Below are 16,690 nucleotides of genomic sequence, written 5' to 3' on the forward strand. Positions count from 1 at the left end.
GGTATTTTCCTCTCATCATCTCTCCTGCCTCGGATACGCATGTTTAATTCCCATGACGTGCACGCGCACTCCATTCAGGCTTCTCCTCGGCACACCGGAGATCTGCTTAGACCGATAAGTTCACTAATAAATGCTATTGGTGGTATGAAGAAGCCCCACAGACAAGCCACTGTAATGTGTTTATTCCAGCTATACTAAGAAAAGGCGAGTGGGATAGAGCTGGAGGGGGTGTTCAATATGGGGGCTTTGTGAGAGCTATCTCATTAGAAAAATCCAATTTGATCCCACAGTTTTCTTTGTTATGTTGTGAAATGAAATTTCAATGGGCCATTTCCCCCTATTGGCTTTCCATGCATTTTTGGGGGCTTTTTCTGGAAGCAGGCAGTGTACTTTTTTGTGCAAGCAGGAGCAATGGAAGTATCGATCTTTTTCTGAGAAGGTGAGAAATGGAATCCAAATAGTTCTTGTAAAATTGCAAAGCTGCAGTATGTTGTTTATAATTTCTCTTCCAATGTCTTTGGCTGTGTAAGGTTACATTTTGGGAGATAACCACGTTGCGCGGTAGAGCTGCTGCCCAACATAGAAGTGCAGTGATGCGCGAAATTGTGTTTTTGGAGTAACCCCACCAGTTGACGTCTTGGCTGCTGGTAGGAGGGAGTTTGAGCACGCTCGTGCCAAGTTCTGTTGGATGGAGGATAGAGATCTGACCGGCGCAGCAGTCACGCTGCCTCATATCACGTGGCTCCGGTGAGAAGGAGGGCTGAATCCAAGCAGCTTGTTTATGCCGTTCTGTTTGTGACCCATTGTGTTAAAAAACTAGGTCATAATACCATTCGGTGCAAATGAAAAGAGGAAAGATGACTGAAGGGAGGTGCTCTCAGGCTGACTTCTTTTCTCCTTCTTTTGGAGCGCGCCTTGGTTTACCAAATTCTGTCTGCTTTGTTTGGCAAACTTAGCCCGAGCATAGGATGTCTCAGAGGAGCAAGAAGGCGGTGAAGAAAGGATTTGTGGATCACCAAGCAAGTTGAGTCCTCCTGTCCTCTTTGAAAACCAGCAGGATCCTTCTGGCTAACACAAGCTTGTAAAAGCAACAAGAAGTAAAGAGGTCTTTGAAGGAAAAGAGTTCTGCTTTGTGCTACCATGGGAGCTGTGTTTTATCCTCATCATTAATCTGTTCCAGATTTGAGAATTTGCTGAGCTTGTCAGAACAGCAGCATGTCTGTATTTCCAGCTTTGTTTAAAGATGTATGCCTATGGCGGGGAAAGCTGGAAGTTTAGCTGACGACGTCTAGACGCTGCTAAGATGTTTTTGTGTTTTTGGTCTTGTGTTTAATCTGAATGATTTGGATTTATCCCTTAGGTGTGGGCAGTCTGCAAAGGTCGTCTAGCCAGCGAAGTGCCATGACCTACCAAAGAAACAATTATACTCTTAACACATCAGCCACCTATGCTGATCCCTATCGCTCAGCACAGTACCGGCCTTCCGATCCCAATTACACCCGCCAGGCTGTTGTCGTGGATGATGGTGCCGCCCGCTCTCCTTCCATAGACAGCATTCAGAAGGATCCGAGGTAAGCTCGGCACACATTTCACTCTATTTCTATGCTTCTGTTTCCCTAAACTTATTCTGTGGTTAGTAACCAGTGTAGTGTAACATAAACCAGTAATCCAGGGGGACTACTTTTGCTTACAAGGCAGTCCTGTTCTGCTGGGTCAACACCGGTGTCCTCTTACTATTCAAACAGTGAACCTCCTGGGTAGACACGCACACACAGCTCTGGCCGTTAAGCTGGCTCAACTATGCCTGGCCACTTAACAAAAGATTCTCAGATGTGCTGAAGTGCTGTGTCTGCTCTTGTCGTGTAAGCGTAGAGAGTGGATTGACATTTGCAGTGACCCTGCTCATTGGGAAATTTGTTTACACTTGTTTATGCTGTTGTCTAAGTATTTAAAGTGAGTGCACCATGCTTATTTTATGTGACACCGGCCCATTCTGGAATGGCGTCAGAGTCAAAATTCCTCTAGAAAATTAATTTTAACATTGCTCCTGTCTAGGAAAGACTTGTTAGTTTAGCTCAAAGGCCACAAATTTAGTTCTAGCAGCCTGGGATTGTGGTGTGCATAATTCAGTCAGTGTGTCAAAGGTATTTCTCTTACAACTTAAGCCCCTTTCACTCTTTGCCTCTTTTCCATTAACCACTTTTCCCTAGATGTCTTAACAGGCAATTTCACTAGGTTGAATCTATTAACATTCATGTATCACTTTCAGCGAGGCAAAAATTTGACCTGTGTGCATTCACATTAACGGATGAGCATGCACAAGATTATAATGTACTCATGCACAATCTTCCTCATATGGGAAGTAGTGGCTCTGTCAGTGTTGGTGTATATTTCTAAATGAAGAGTCTGAATTAGGGATAATAATTAGCATGAGTGCAGTTAAATGTTGTTGTCCTCAGTAGTCAGAACCAGAAGTGCCGGTCGATTAAAGTACTTATTGGTATTTTGTTATTGTGCAACACTAATTCAGGCAACTTGGATCCAATATGGATATAAACTACAAATTGACTGGTTGGCAGAGGTCTACAATCACAAATCATTTTGTCTAATTTTAAGTTTGAAAAATCCATTATTAGTATCTTAAAAAAGAAGTTTAGATACAATGCATTCCTTTATTCTTTCTTTAATGTGCTACATGCACAAACCCAATAATCTAAGTGTGACCTAACTGGACCTGCAAATGTAACTTCTTGGCTCTATCAGCCTGTCCTCAGGTGCTGAAGAATTCATTTTCAGGAAAAAGGTGCCTGTGGTTTTTAAGGAGGCAACCTTCTTCCAGTCGCTGCCGTCATGCTGATACCTTTTCACCCCACGTGTACTTTTAGAGAGTTCGCGTGGCGTGACCCAGAGCTAACAGAGGTGATTCACATGCTGCAGCACCACTTCCCATCAGTGCAGGCCAATGCAGCTGCCTACCTGCAACACCTGTGCTTTGGTGATAATCGAGTCAAGAATGAGGTAGGTGTTCTACCACTAATCCCTTACACTCTTATTACAGTGAGTTATTTCAACTTCTTATGTTATTCAAATTTTTTTGTTAGTTTATTGGGCCAGATTTTGGAGATGTGCATATACTTTACCAAAAACTCTTAATATCTGGCAGATGAGAAGAGCAAAGCCAGCGACAGTCAAAGTGAAAACTGGCTTTTTAACTACAATTTTGTGGTATGACTATAGCAGTAACTTTGAGCTCTGAGTTAGCCTGTATAAATCATCCATCCATCCATCTGCTCTATGACAACTGAGATTGGTTGGAAACTATCCCAGTTGTCCTAAGGGGAGCGGCAGGGAACACCCTGGACAGGTTGCCAATCTGTTGCTGAGCTAACACGCGCAAACACACAGCTATCCGTGCTTATAATAACACTTAAGATCAATTTGGAATCACCAGTTAATGAAACCCCACTAACTGCATGTCTTTGGACTGTGGGAGGAACCTGCAATACCTGAAGAGAACTCACACAGACGAAAGGATATACACAAATCAGCCATTTTATTACTGGTGCAATGACTACACCTAGTTATTCCATGAATATTGAATGTTGTCTCTATGTCTGAAAAACTGCGAAATACAACTGCTGTAGTTTTTGTACAATCATCTCCTTCAGCTGTGATCTATCTTATATGTCACACTTTACTACTTTACTAGAAGGTAAAACCTATCAGCGTGGGTTATCTCATACGAGCTTGTGGATTATAGAGAGGTATTTTTTTTAATGCGTGTTCCAAGAGGTTCACAATTACTTTTCTGAGCTAGTGTCCGCTTAACAAGCAGAACTGATGACTGGAGCTGTGAAAATGGAATTTAGGTCTGGAAGTGTGAGGCGGTCAGACAGTCAGGTGGTCACTTTGACACAGACAAAAGAAATTATTTGTAACTAGGAGATGTATTATTTGGTCAGTTCAACTCGTCGAGCTGAAAAAGTTTAGAGCTACCAAAGAGTCACAAGAATGTGCACATAGTCACAATCACACTGCTCATGCACATCAGAAGCAAGTATATTTAAAGAAAAAACATCCACAGCTTACAGCAACAGTTAGAAAAATAAATAAATCCAAAGAGGCATCTGCTCTGGATTTGTCCTTTCAGACATTAGCATAATGGTGATTTTGACATATAAAGACTAAGATAAGTTATGAAGACGGTATTTTTTAGATACTGTTTTTCTTGGATGCCGTATGACAGAAGAACTTGATTCATATTACAAAGCGAAAAGCAGGGAGCTTTTTTTTTTTCTTTTTTTCAGAGTACACATTGTTCTGTTCTCCAGAAGGAAATGTAAATCCAGTTTTCTTTTAGTCTACCATCTCCTGTGGTTAAGGCTTTTTCCATGGTCATATATTAGCATTTCTTTTCAAAATAATTTGTTTGGTATGAATTAATTCCCTGTGCGTAGATTCTCTTGTCACATGAATAAATGCATGATTTTTGTCCCCGTGTTTTACAGGGAAAGTTTTAAAAAATGTTGTTAGTGGTCAGAATCATTTCACATCTGAAAATCCTGACTCCAGGTGTGTCGACTGGGAGGAATCAAACACCTGGTGGACCTGCTAGACCACAAAGTCCTTGAAGTCCAGAGGAACTCCTGTGGCGCTCTGAGGAACCTCGTGTATGGCAAAACTATGGATGACAACAAGATCGCTGTTAGGAACGCCGGGGGTATCCCAGCACTGCTCCGTCTCCTTAGAAAGACTGTGGATGCGGAAGTGAGGGAGCTTGTGACAGGTTAGTGTGGAGAATGCAGAAACTCTAAGGGGAATTATATGCTTTAAAAAATCTGCCAGGGCATTCATCCACACACTTCTCTGTTAAACTTGAAAAGAATCCAAATTACACTTCATTCACACGCACAAATAGATTCCTCGAAGTTAGTCAGATCTTTACATCTGGGCCATTTCTGATCGGTGAATAATTTCGATTACTTGCTTTTTATTTTTAGCTCGCAGGCTAACTGATTCACTGACAAGTCATTTCAGCACTGGTATTATCCAGCATCAGACACAGCAACTTTACAGAATTTGATAAATGACTTGCTGGGCATTACAGGAGAGATCATTACAGTACAGTTGCAGTGGGGCTGTAACTTATGAATCCTGACATGGTCTCTGAAGAAGCTCGAGGTTGTTTAGTGCTGCTTGTCATGGTTAACTGTGGATTACTGCGCTTAAAGATGCTTTGAATAAGCTATTAAGCAGACGGCTTACCATAGTCTGTTCTGAAATTATGATTGTAGTAATAACTCAGGTGTAGAGGCTTTTCCTTAAGTTGCTGCTACTGCTGTCACTGCTGCTTATGACATATGCAACAAAATAAAACCACATTTCTGTGGGATTCATGCTTTTTCTTTTATTACTTAGGCTGCCGTTTTAGCTCCTTCTCTGTCAGAAAACAAGCGTTCCTGCCAGTGGGCTTGATAATCCTCTCTCTCTCCCTCTCTGCGTTGGCCTGTGTGCGACTCAGCTGCATTTGTGTGTTGTTTGAGGTCTGCAAATAGGGTATAAATCCGTGTTGTTTAGGATCAGGGTGGAGCACTACAAAAATAAGCAAGCCAAGACATTTGGCTCCCAGGTGGCAGAGTCAGCTGTTTGTGCTGGACTCCAAACCCCCGGTCTAACATGCGCTCAGGTTACAATCCAGCAGTCCCCCGAGGGTGAACAATACGAGCCTGAATATGAACCCTTTTGTATTGTCTGCGAGAAGATAATCTTCAGCTTCCTTTTCTAGTAGAGCGTTTGTTGACTCTGCTTAAAAAGGAGAAAATAATCATTCTCACATTGGAATCTACAGTCTCTAAATTGTCTTTCTTCACACTTGCATTTCAGATGATGCGCAGGCATTTCCAATTCGTCTCCTTTAGTGCGATCTCTGTTTAGGTTCTTTTCCTTTCCTTTCTTCCACAGAAAGCCTGATGTGGGTAATTGGTAGTGCAGACCCTAGGAACAAGAGTAATTTGAAAAGGTCAGCAGGGTTGCATCACCCTGGTTAATGGTGCGTTCCATCTGAAGTCTGAATATTCAATTGGAACAAATCAGACTTCCAACTCAGAAAGTCAGAGAAGCCCCATCAATTCTGATTTAACTATCCAAGATGGCAACAGTGCAGGTAATCTTCAGTAAAATTGTAAAACTTACAATCTGAAATATTACTATTGTGTATTTGTGACTCACTAAATGAGCCATACGCAAATGTGCTGCAGCTGTGTGTTTTTAAAGTGCAAAAAACCCAACCACTGTGCTGTGTTGCTAGTAATGCACGAATGGCTCCACCTTGCTGAGGAGCAAAACAAATGCTGTTTTTCCTCAGTTTTCCAACTTTACTACTGCAGCGTCACTCCCAGCTCCAACATTCGACTTCAGAGTGAAATGGAAAGCAGCACAATTATAGCTGATGAGAAACGCCCACATAAAGAGCTTTCAGGTGGATGACAAAGACAGCCCACACCATAGCTTAAAGTGGAGAAGACAGACATTATTCACTCACCCACAGCTCCTTATGAGGCAGCTTTTGTGGGATATTTAGAATTTGAATTAGAACACCTTCTTTAGTGTCGTTGCCAGTGGAGTTCGATTATTTGAGCTTCTATTGTCATCTGTGCTTCATTAGAGCTAGCTATAAGAACAGGCCACTCTTGCTTCAGGTCATGGGTCATGCTGGGGGAGACTCACAACCTGATCTCATCCCTTTACCTGCCTCCTCTTCCAACAGCTGTTGTGGTTATTGCTCTGTTCTTAATCACTTCTTCAGATCCAAAGGACAAACACACTGCTCTGTTATTAGCACCAGTAGATGAAACACCTGAAACTGCCATTCATGCACATACACACAGTCGTGCATCATGACTCCAGTGGACTTTACATTAACTTGCTTCACTTTTACTGACTTTCTTTAACCTTAACCTTAAACAATATCTGCTACTAAGCATAACCTGAATCTAAACTTATCTAAACATGTCACTGTGTTGAAATGTAATGATTTATTGTATAAGGACTTCTTCCCCAAAAGGAATAAACGTCCCCATTATATGACAGATTTAGGCCCTTAAAACATGAGTAATACCTGGACAACAAATACACACACACACACACACACACACACACACACACACACACACACACACACACACACACACACACGCTCTGTTATTGCCCTGTTCTGACGTTTTATCTTGGTTTTACTTCCAAAACTTTGCTCCACACTGATTGCAATCAACATGCCAAACACTGTTTTTGCATATTCTGGACTTTGAAATATTAAATGACTGTTTAAACAAGAGCTTCTTTTTTTTTTAATTTAAAAAATAAATGTTTGTAAAAGATTACCTACTTCTAATGTACATACAGAGAAGCTGAATGGCATTAACCCACAAAGCTAGTTTTAGTTGCCAAGTCTTGGTGTGATTTGCTATGTTTGTGTTCTTGGAGAACAAAGAATGAGAAGATTAATAACCTTTTTTCAAGTGATAAATGATAAAGGTAATTTCATCTGAAAATATATCCATGACTTTCACTGCGTGCGGGGCGCAAAAATGAAAAATGCTCACTAACCTCAAAAGTACAAGCCGAGCTGATTTAGTCGATGCAGTATTAGAGATCAGACAGTACTGAAGCTTTTTTTTTTAACTCCAAAAATTAAAAGGTTAATAAACTGAGCCGGTTTTTTTTGGATGATCAGCAGCTTTATACTAACTGAACTGAAAGACGACCCAGTTATTGCTTCGCCAGGCAAAGTCGATGACGTGTCGACCTGTAGTTGAAGACACAGAAATGGTCTCCGGGGAGAAGTGACACATTTGGGGAATCAATCAAGATCACTTTCATTCCGCCTGTCGAAAGTGTTTAGCCTCACTTGGAGTGAAAAATGAGTGATTAATGAAAGTCAGCTTTGTTGGGCAGCTAACAAAATATACAGAAGCATTTAAATCACACCAGAGAGTTTTTGGACTGAGTCACAGACATCCTGGTGGGTATTGAAGTCATTTTAATAATTATAACATGAGTTCAGCTGACTAAATTTTCCAAAGTCGTCATCCACACATATTTAGCAAATGCAGCATGACATAGGCTTGCAGGACTGCATTATGACAGAATGTAATCAAGTGCATTGGATTAAGTACTGCTAAAATGTCAGAAAGCTCTTTAATTTCCAAGATCACTGCTTGTAATATTTTCAGATTTTATTTAGGAGTCTCTCTGTCTCTCTCCTTGTGTCTCGTTTAGCCTTTCAGTGTCATGTGTCCAATAAATATGACAATGCTGACTGTTGCGACACACATTTTCTGCAGGATACAGGTGTCTCAGTAGTCAGGATGAGTCTGTTCTTTGTGTATTTCTGTGATAAAAATGGCAGAACTGAAGTTGGTAAAAACACCAAATTTGCACAAGTGGGTGACTTAGATTAACTACATGTAAAATTTGGCAAGTGGCTGCTGATGAGGGGAAGTGGTGCCAGACTTACTCTGAACTCTGCAGGCAACTGTCAGCCATATACACCCAATAATCATTGCAGTTCTGAGTCACTGTGCCAGTGCAATCCCTTGTGGCCATTTAGTTCTTTATCTGTGATCTTTAGACGTTTACTCTGTTTGTGTTAAAAACCCAGAATGCGTTACAGCTGAGCTACTTCAGGGCAAAAGATATGTCCATTTAACTTCCTTAGCTGTTCTAACCACCTTCAGATTATTTATTTATTATTTTGGTGTTTTTTTCTCCATGCGTCTCCCTGTGTCCTCCTGCGCTCTCACAATTTACAACAATGTTTACCTTGGGTCAGCGTTTCAAAGGCAGGCCAAGGCACTGGAGAACAAGCCACTGAGTAGGGAACAAGGTTGACGTCGGTGCCTACAAGCATACATCTGTTCCGTCTGACTGTCAGGTGTAACTTATGGGTATTGCTGCTGGTGTTGCACCACTGACAGGGTTGTCAGTCACACCTCAGTGAATTCTCCTGTTGATTTCTCCCGACATGCTGCCTCCACAGGATCAGTCTAAAATCCAGCTGAGAACATTCTTCCTACAAATTGACATTCAGTGGCTGTTTAGGAACTTGCCAGAGGCAGAAAGAGTGAATTGTGGAGTCAGAAGAAGAAGCAGGGAGGTTGGTCAGTGGACATGAGTGTCTTATCACTGCATTATTGGTCCTATTACAAGGCAGTCTGTGCGTGTCCCGTGAGAAAGGTAAACACAGAACTGAATGTGCTGGTGGAAGGAGCAAAGGTCACTTAGTGCAGATTTAAACTGAGTCCCACTGAGTCAAGTTGAGCAGAGTCTACTAGTCCGCCTGACACAAAGCACAAAATGCACAAAATGACTCTTACACACACACAGACACACACTGCTGCCAGGCTCCAGTAAGAAGCACGTGCTGCATGTTAACTTTATAAGTTGCGTATCACATGATTTTCAGTGCCTCCCTGTTATTTTAGCATAATAAAAGGAAAGTAATGAAAGTTCACTAAAGGACTTTAATGGGTTTGAAAGCACTTTGATTTAGTGTTAATAAGGCTAATGGTAAGAGAAATTGTTGATTAAATGACTGGCAGTGGCAGAGACCTTGCCGTCTTGGCAGGCATATATCTGTCTGTAAAGCTTCTTGCCAGCAGTCTGCCTCAATCGGGCTCTTGGGCCATATTACAGAGTATTATCGTCTCCATTGCTTCAATCAGAGCAGGACGGAGAGGCAGCTTACTGAAAGAAGATAAACAGTGAGGTTGAGAGAAAAGTAGCCAGGAAGACCTGTCATTATTTGTTTTACCTCTCCCAGTAGTGTGTCCATGTATATTACGGAGTTCCATGTAATAGCTTCATTGGTCTGTTGATCATGTGATGTGTTCTGAATGCACAGACTGAGGTGAGCAAGTGGTAGAGCAACAACAGCAAATGGATTCATTAACATGAAGCATTAAGCACTCACACATGAACCACTAACACACATGCACACTGTACTTGAAGCATTGTTTTGGCTGCATTTTGAACATTACACATGTATTCAGCCCTGAGTGTTTACTGTAGAATTCAGCTTGTGTAACATTTGTCTCCTGCAGGGCTACCAATGCCCTACAGCAGTCGGGCTGTGTCTTAGTGTAAGCCTAGCAGCAAGAGTCACCTAATTAGAAGAACATGTTACATGCCGGCTAATCCATGACAGATGCAGTATCAGAAGCTGCCACGACTGTGCGTGATTATCAGTGGTTACCAAAAGTATGTTTGAATTGAGTGAAATGATGGCATAATTTCTAAAGACTTCTACATTATTTATATTTCAATTGAAATGACTGAGCTGATGCCATATGGATCCCCACCCCATCCTTCTTACTATATTTTTCATTTCAAACTAATAATCTTTGCCGCAAGGATAGTCTGCAGAGATGAAAGTTGACTTGAATATCTGATGCCTTGTTGACTTGAATATCTGATGCCTTGATGTTCGAGCCGTGGTATAGTCATATCTTTACTCAGGTTCTCGGTTTGCATGTTGTCGGACACGTCCGCACACACTGAACTAAAAGCCCCCCTCTAGGTTAACCTAAGTGCACATGACAGCTCAGCTGACTTAACAGAAGGTTTGCACGCCTGCTTCTCAATGCTTGTGTTTGCATGTGGCTATGTCCTCAGGGGTGCTGTGGAACCTGTCGTCGTGTGACGCCGTCAAGATGACAATCATCCGGGACGCCTTAACAACTCTGACTAACACTGTGATCATCCCTCACTCTGGATGGAGCAGCTCCACCTTCGATGACGAGCACAAGCTGAAGTTTCACTCCTCTCTGGTGCTGAGGAACACCACAGGCTGCCTGAGGTAAACCACCTGATGATCACACTTGGCACTAGCTCCCCACTGTGGACATCTGATGCTATTGCATGTAATGACTGATGAGCTCATAGCGTGCGTTTGAAGAAAATATGATAATAAAGTGACCCGCCTCAAATCTAAAAATAAAAAATTTGTAGATATGCTCGTAAATCACTTTTTATTTAGCGAACATTATCAGGATGATGTGCATTTTTTCATAAATATGGGTTCACTGGTTTCACCATACTTAAGCTATTGTGCAGAGGTCTGGGGCAATAACTATAAAACCACATTACATTCACTTTTTACTCTTCAAAAGAAAGCAATTCGAATCATCCACAATGCAGGTTATAGGGAACATACAAACTCACTATTTTTGCAGTCTGAAATATTGAAAATTGACGATATAGTGAAATTCCAAACAGCACAAATTCTATTCAAAGCAAAAAATAAAGAACTGCCAGGTAATATTCAGAGTATGTTTTTTTTGAAAGAAGGAAGTTATAATTTAAGGGGTTTTTGTAACTTCAAAACAATGAAGGTACGTACTACAAGAAAAGGCTTTTGTGTTTCTGTTCAAGGAGTGAAACTATGGAACAAACTGAATATGGAATTAAAGCAATGTCCAAACATAAAACTGTTCAAAAAGAGTTATAAAAATATGATCTTCTCGATCTATAAAGAAAAGGAAAATATTTAAATTAAGTGAATGTCTCTATTTAAAAACAAACAAACAAAAAATTCATGATGTGATATTATAGTATATAGTATATCAGAAATCTGTTCACTATTTTTATTACAAATTATATCAGTAAGGAAGCTGACTAAATATTCACTGATAATTTATGGGACAGGGGTGGGATTAAATAAGTGTATACTTCTTCCCACTCCCTTTCAACATGTAAATTAATCAGAATGTTTTTTTGTATGTAATTTGTATAGTATATTTTTTTTCTCTCATTTCTTTTCTAAATGTACTTGTATATTGTTCACATGTTGAAATAAATTACCAATCAATCAATCAATCAATCAATCAATCAATGATTAAACACGATTTAGTGAAATGGGTACATTTTTCTGTCTTGTTGACGTTTTAAAGCCGTCACCATTTCTTTGAATATCACAGTCAAAACTATTGGAAAACTCACAACCTCTCTCCTGGGGCTTCTTCCTTTGAGAACAGTGCAGTGTGTAGAGCACAGCTTCTAATTGGTGCCAGCTAGTTGAGGTGATTGTTTGTGTAACACTGCACTCAAACATGCATAGGTGTGGTCGTTGGGTCTATACTTACTCAGCAAAGTACTGTAATTTCTTTAGTCAGACCACACACATGCACACCTCTCATACATTATGGATGGTGTATGGGCATTGCAAAGCCCACATCACACATTCGAGTGGGAGACACACACACACATGTGCACAGCTGTCATTTTGTGTGTTTGCATATGCTCATCTGTTTGTTGAGCAAAGCCCCAAATCAAATGTCGCGTGTGTGTGTGTGTGTGTGTGTGTGTGTGTGTGTGTGTGTGTGTGTGTGTGTGTGTGTGTGTGTGTGTGTGTTTTTCAAAGGAACCTGAGTTCAGCTGGTGAGGAGGCCAGGAAACAGATGCGCACTTGTGAGGGCCTGATTGACTCACTGCTCTATGTCATCAAAGCCTGTGTAAACACCTCTGACTTCGACAGCAAGGTACGCACAAAGACACCCATCCACTGATGCACACACACAAATACATTTAGCCAAGAGGGGAACATGCTGCCACATGATAAGAGGGAAGAATCCTACTCATCCTGATTGAATCATTTGTTTCCTTGTGCCTAAATGACCCTCAGCTGCCAGAAGCAACTGTTTCATGTGCTTTGTCATCCAAAGCACAACTCATATTTTCGCATTCTGATTGACCGGGCTGCAACAGTGGTTGCTCATATTACTAATGGCCATAGTTAGAACCACATAAGCTTAGGCTTCAGAATGCTTTAAATGTTCTGTTTCACACTATTTTTCAAGTCTTGGATCTCTTTGATGTCATAAAGAGCAGATGTACTTAATGGGAGACAGAGTCCTGGCTTGTCTGTACTGTATGTGAGGGAAAGACAGTCAGAGAAAAGTTGGCTATAAGCGAGGGAGGCATGAAAGCAAGAGGAGGCAGAATGACTTGTTTCAGACAGAGGTGGAATTGAGGGGCCGCACCAAGGCCCAGTATAGATGAATAAGGGTTATGATGAGAGTTCGAGAATTAAAGATATAGAGCTGGAATGGCCATTATATATCCTTAACCTTTTTTATACAACTGGGTATTGCAAAAGCTCATTCATCTGTGAATTGTAAAGCCATAAAAAGTCAAGTGGACCATGTCTAATGTGAAGATCACCACTCTGGGAACTCGACCCTTAACCGTGTCAGTCATTCATGCTCATTGTCATTGTGTAAGGCAAACCCATTACAAAACTCAAACAGCGTGAAAATAAGTTTGTGTGCTCTGGTTGACGAATTTTGTCTGCCTTGCGTTCCAAATCTAATTGATATCATTGTATTACTGCAAATAGAAGGTGCATGTCCCACACACTGGCTGCAGATACTGTAGCATGCTGCACAGAGTTGTAGCCTTTGTCATGGTGATTAAAAGAGCATCTACTATAACTACCTGTTCCACTGCCTTTCTTCTTGTACCTGCCAGATTGTGGAGAATTGTATTTGCACCCTAAGGAACCTGTCATATCGTCTGGAGCTGGAGATGACAGCACCCAGACTGATAGAGGGGCAGGAAGTGGATGGCTTACTGGCCAGAGAATCTCCCAGTAAAGAGGTGGATTCCAGCTGTTGGGCCAGAAAGAAAAAGAAGAAGAAAAAAAGCCTTCAGGAAGACACAGTGAGTGTGGGACTGTATCTTTAAAATAGCAAAATATTTCTATTATCATGTATGGTATACTGGAAAATGAGTGAAGACCACACAGAAAAGTTGCAATAATGTCATTATATACCACAGCCTGATAAACACTTATATTCTGATTCAGTGGGACGGTGTGGGGCCCATCCCTGGCTTCTCCAAGTCTCCCAAGGGTGCAGAAATGCTTTGGCATCCTTCGGTGGTTAAGCCTTACTTGACTCTGTTGGCTGAGAGTTCCAATCCTGCAACTCTGGAGGGAGCCGCCGGGTCTCTTCAGAACCTGTCAGCTGGCAACTGGAAGGTAAAGTACCTATATTCACTTTATATACACTCACTGATCACTTAACTTAACAGCTCAGCACGTCTGCATCGATCAAAGCTGTCACCAGTTTAATTCTGGAACTCACACGTGCTAAAACACACATCTTAAAACCAGACATTTTCCTGAGTAGGGTGTGGACCCTTCTCAAGTTTCACTGCTTTCTGTGTGCACAGTTTGCAGCATACATCCGTGCAGCAGTGCGAAAGGAGAAAGGACTGCCCATCCTGGTGGAGCTGCTTCGGATGGATAACGACAGGGTGGTGTGTTCAGTTGCCACTGCTCTGAGAAACATGGCATTGGATGTCAGGAACAAGGAGCTCATAGGTCAGGAGTCACACTGTCACACATTTTACACTATACACCATAATGACTCTGTCTGGATGAATAATATTAAACACAAATATAAAGCCGCCTTATTGTTTTTCCTGTCGGATTCAGCATATTTAACAGTCCAGCCTCTGCTCATGTTGTACCAATTAGGCAGAGGCTATGTTGTTAAAGCATTTAGCTTGGATACATGCCCTTACTCAGAATAAAACACCCACCTAAAGTGTGGATGTTACAAGCACATAATTTTCTGTTATTTAAGGAGGTACATAGATATTATATAGATGATCTTTAGGAAATTAGCTGAATAACGTGACTCTACACGACACTACTTATTAATATTTTAAACATTTTCCATCTAAGCTGGCTCTGTGATTTATACAGTGTGCAAACCGACAAATTGTTTAACAAATTGTTAAACAGTGGGGTTTTTTTGTTAGTTCAGTTTGTTTTTTTTTAATTAATGGCAACTACAGAACAAGGGCCTTTTGTGACAATTTTAACTATTGGTTATTATTTTTTTTAATCTCCCTCTAGCCTTTTGTTTTTCATGAAACATTCTCATTTAATGGAAAAAAACCAAGCTTTTATGTGCTCTCTGTGGAGTTAATGAGGAGTTACAGTTCCAACAAAGCAGGGGTGATGCCTGTAGCAGGAAGGGTGGGGTGGGGGTTGGTTCTGATTTAAGGTGCCTTCAGTTTTGTGGTTGTGAGTTTATGCTGCAGGGGTTTTTTTCTTTTTCTTTTGGTTTTCTTACCACCAGGCTGCTGCTGTTTTACAGTAGGATGCACACACGCCAGTGTCCTTGCGTTGATGCAATGTCATTTAGGATAACTTTGTACAACACTGCAGGCTAAGCAAAATGAATATCAGCCCGATTATAGAAGCTCCACGGTGTAGTTTAGGTCACAGTGGAAGACCTTTACATTATGTAACATAGAGGGGGGGAAAAAAACAAACTTGTATGAGTGGTACTCCCCTCCCTTCTCCGTGCATAAGCATCTGCCTACAAACATGCTGTACAGTGTGTCACAGTGTATTTCCTGCACGTCTCACCTCCCCTCCTCGCTCTTAGGGAAGTACGCGATGAGGGACCTGGTCAACCGTCTCCCTGGGGGGAACACCACCCTGCTGTCAGACGAGACCGTGGCAGCCATCTGTTGCACCCTGCACGAGGTCACCAGCAAAAACATGGAGAATGCAAAGGCTCTCGCTGACACGGGCGGCATCGAGAAGCTGGTCAACATAACCAAGGGCAGAGGAGACAGGTGCGCTACAGAAGCTCGTATTTGTCTGAGAGTTTGTTGTTTTTTTTCTCAGTGATACACACCCGACTGTAACTTGTGCACACGGTGAAAACCCCCCACCAGAGTCGTGGATGGGGATAAAAGGCTGTTTTGGGCACTGACCAGCTGGAGTTTTATACAAACACACACACACCTAAGTAACACTTTGATGCTTGGAGAAGGAGAAGTTTTAGCCACAGGGAAGGTGGCATTGTATGCATTGAGGTTTTATGTCCCTGTGGAATGATGGCACAGCAGCTATTTCTAGCCTGCTATATATTCAGTAATGTTCCAGGGTAAAACACACTGAGGACAAACTCTTTCCTCAAACATCATGTCCTGTAATATTTACAGTGTGTTTTTAAAGGAAGGCTAAAGGCATTCAGGAATACCCTAAAACATTTGGGCTTTTGACTGTTTCTCCAGGTACTCTATGAAGGTGGTTAAAGCAGCTGCTCAGGTGCTGAACACACTGTGGCAGTACAGAGATCTACGTGCCATCTATAAAAAGGTAATGACATTGAGTTTGGTCCTTTCTGGTGTCCGGTTTAATGTCTGTGAAAAATACACGGCATATCAAAAAGAATTATCTGATTTTAAAGTGTTTTAATTCTGAAGCAGTTCACTGGTCATGACTGAAACATGTACAGGTAGAAAGAAGAGAGGGATCTGTGGCTTTCACATGGTTGCTGACAGGTAGTGTAACAATAGCCTGACATGCTTGCAAAAGTATGGGATGAGTTTGAGTATCGTATGTGCTTTAAAAAATATCTATCCTTTTGAAATCAGATAGTTCTTTTTGATACATCCAGCATATTTATCCAGAGGATCAATGTTTTCCTCTCCCCACTACCCCAACAGGATGGATGGAATCAAAACCATTTCCTCACACCAGTGTCCACACTTGAGCGAGACCGGTTCAAGTCCCAGCCCACCCTCCCCACCAGCAACGTTCAGATGTCTCCAGTCAACCACCCTGGTACATTCAGTTCACTCCATTCCGTGCCCAGTCGAAATAGAC

The 16,690-nt window shown here is 41.6% G+C and overlaps 1 protein-coding gene across 2 annotated transcripts in view; it reads left to right on the forward strand.

The window, feature by feature from the left end:
* The window catches only part of LOC308410333 (plakophilin-4-like), a 93,828-nt gene that overhangs the window by 73,470 nt on the left and 3,668 nt on the right, over nucleotides 1–16,690 (forward strand). For both annotated transcript variants that reach the window (XM_080903591.1, XM_080903592.1), the window contains exons 9-19: nucleotides 1,361–1,571; nucleotides 2,886–3,018; nucleotides 4,573–4,786; nucleotides 10,672–10,855; nucleotides 12,419–12,536; nucleotides 13,525–13,716; nucleotides 13,862–14,035; nucleotides 14,230–14,380; nucleotides 15,459–15,651; nucleotides 16,096–16,180; nucleotides 16,531–16,648. In XM_080903591.1, the coding sequence (XP_080759717.1) occupies nucleotides 1,361–1,571; nucleotides 2,886–3,018; nucleotides 4,573–4,786; nucleotides 10,672–10,855; nucleotides 12,419–12,536; nucleotides 13,525–13,716; nucleotides 13,862–14,035; nucleotides 14,230–14,380; nucleotides 15,459–15,651; nucleotides 16,096–16,180; nucleotides 16,531–16,648 (1,773 nt within the window). The remainder of the gene's footprint in view (nucleotides 1–1,360; nucleotides 1,572–2,885; nucleotides 3,019–4,572; nucleotides 4,787–10,671; nucleotides 10,856–12,418; nucleotides 12,537–13,524; nucleotides 13,717–13,861; nucleotides 14,036–14,229; nucleotides 14,381–15,458; nucleotides 15,652–16,095; nucleotides 16,181–16,530; nucleotides 16,649–16,690) is intronic.

Source organism: Rhamphochromis sp. 'chilingali', assembly GCF_963969265.1.
Source record: "Rhamphochromis sp. 'chilingali' genome assembly, chromosome: 14".
Classification (NCBI taxonomy): Eukaryota; Metazoa; Chordata; class Actinopteri; order Cichliformes; family Cichlidae; genus Rhamphochromis; species Rhamphochromis sp. 'chilingali'.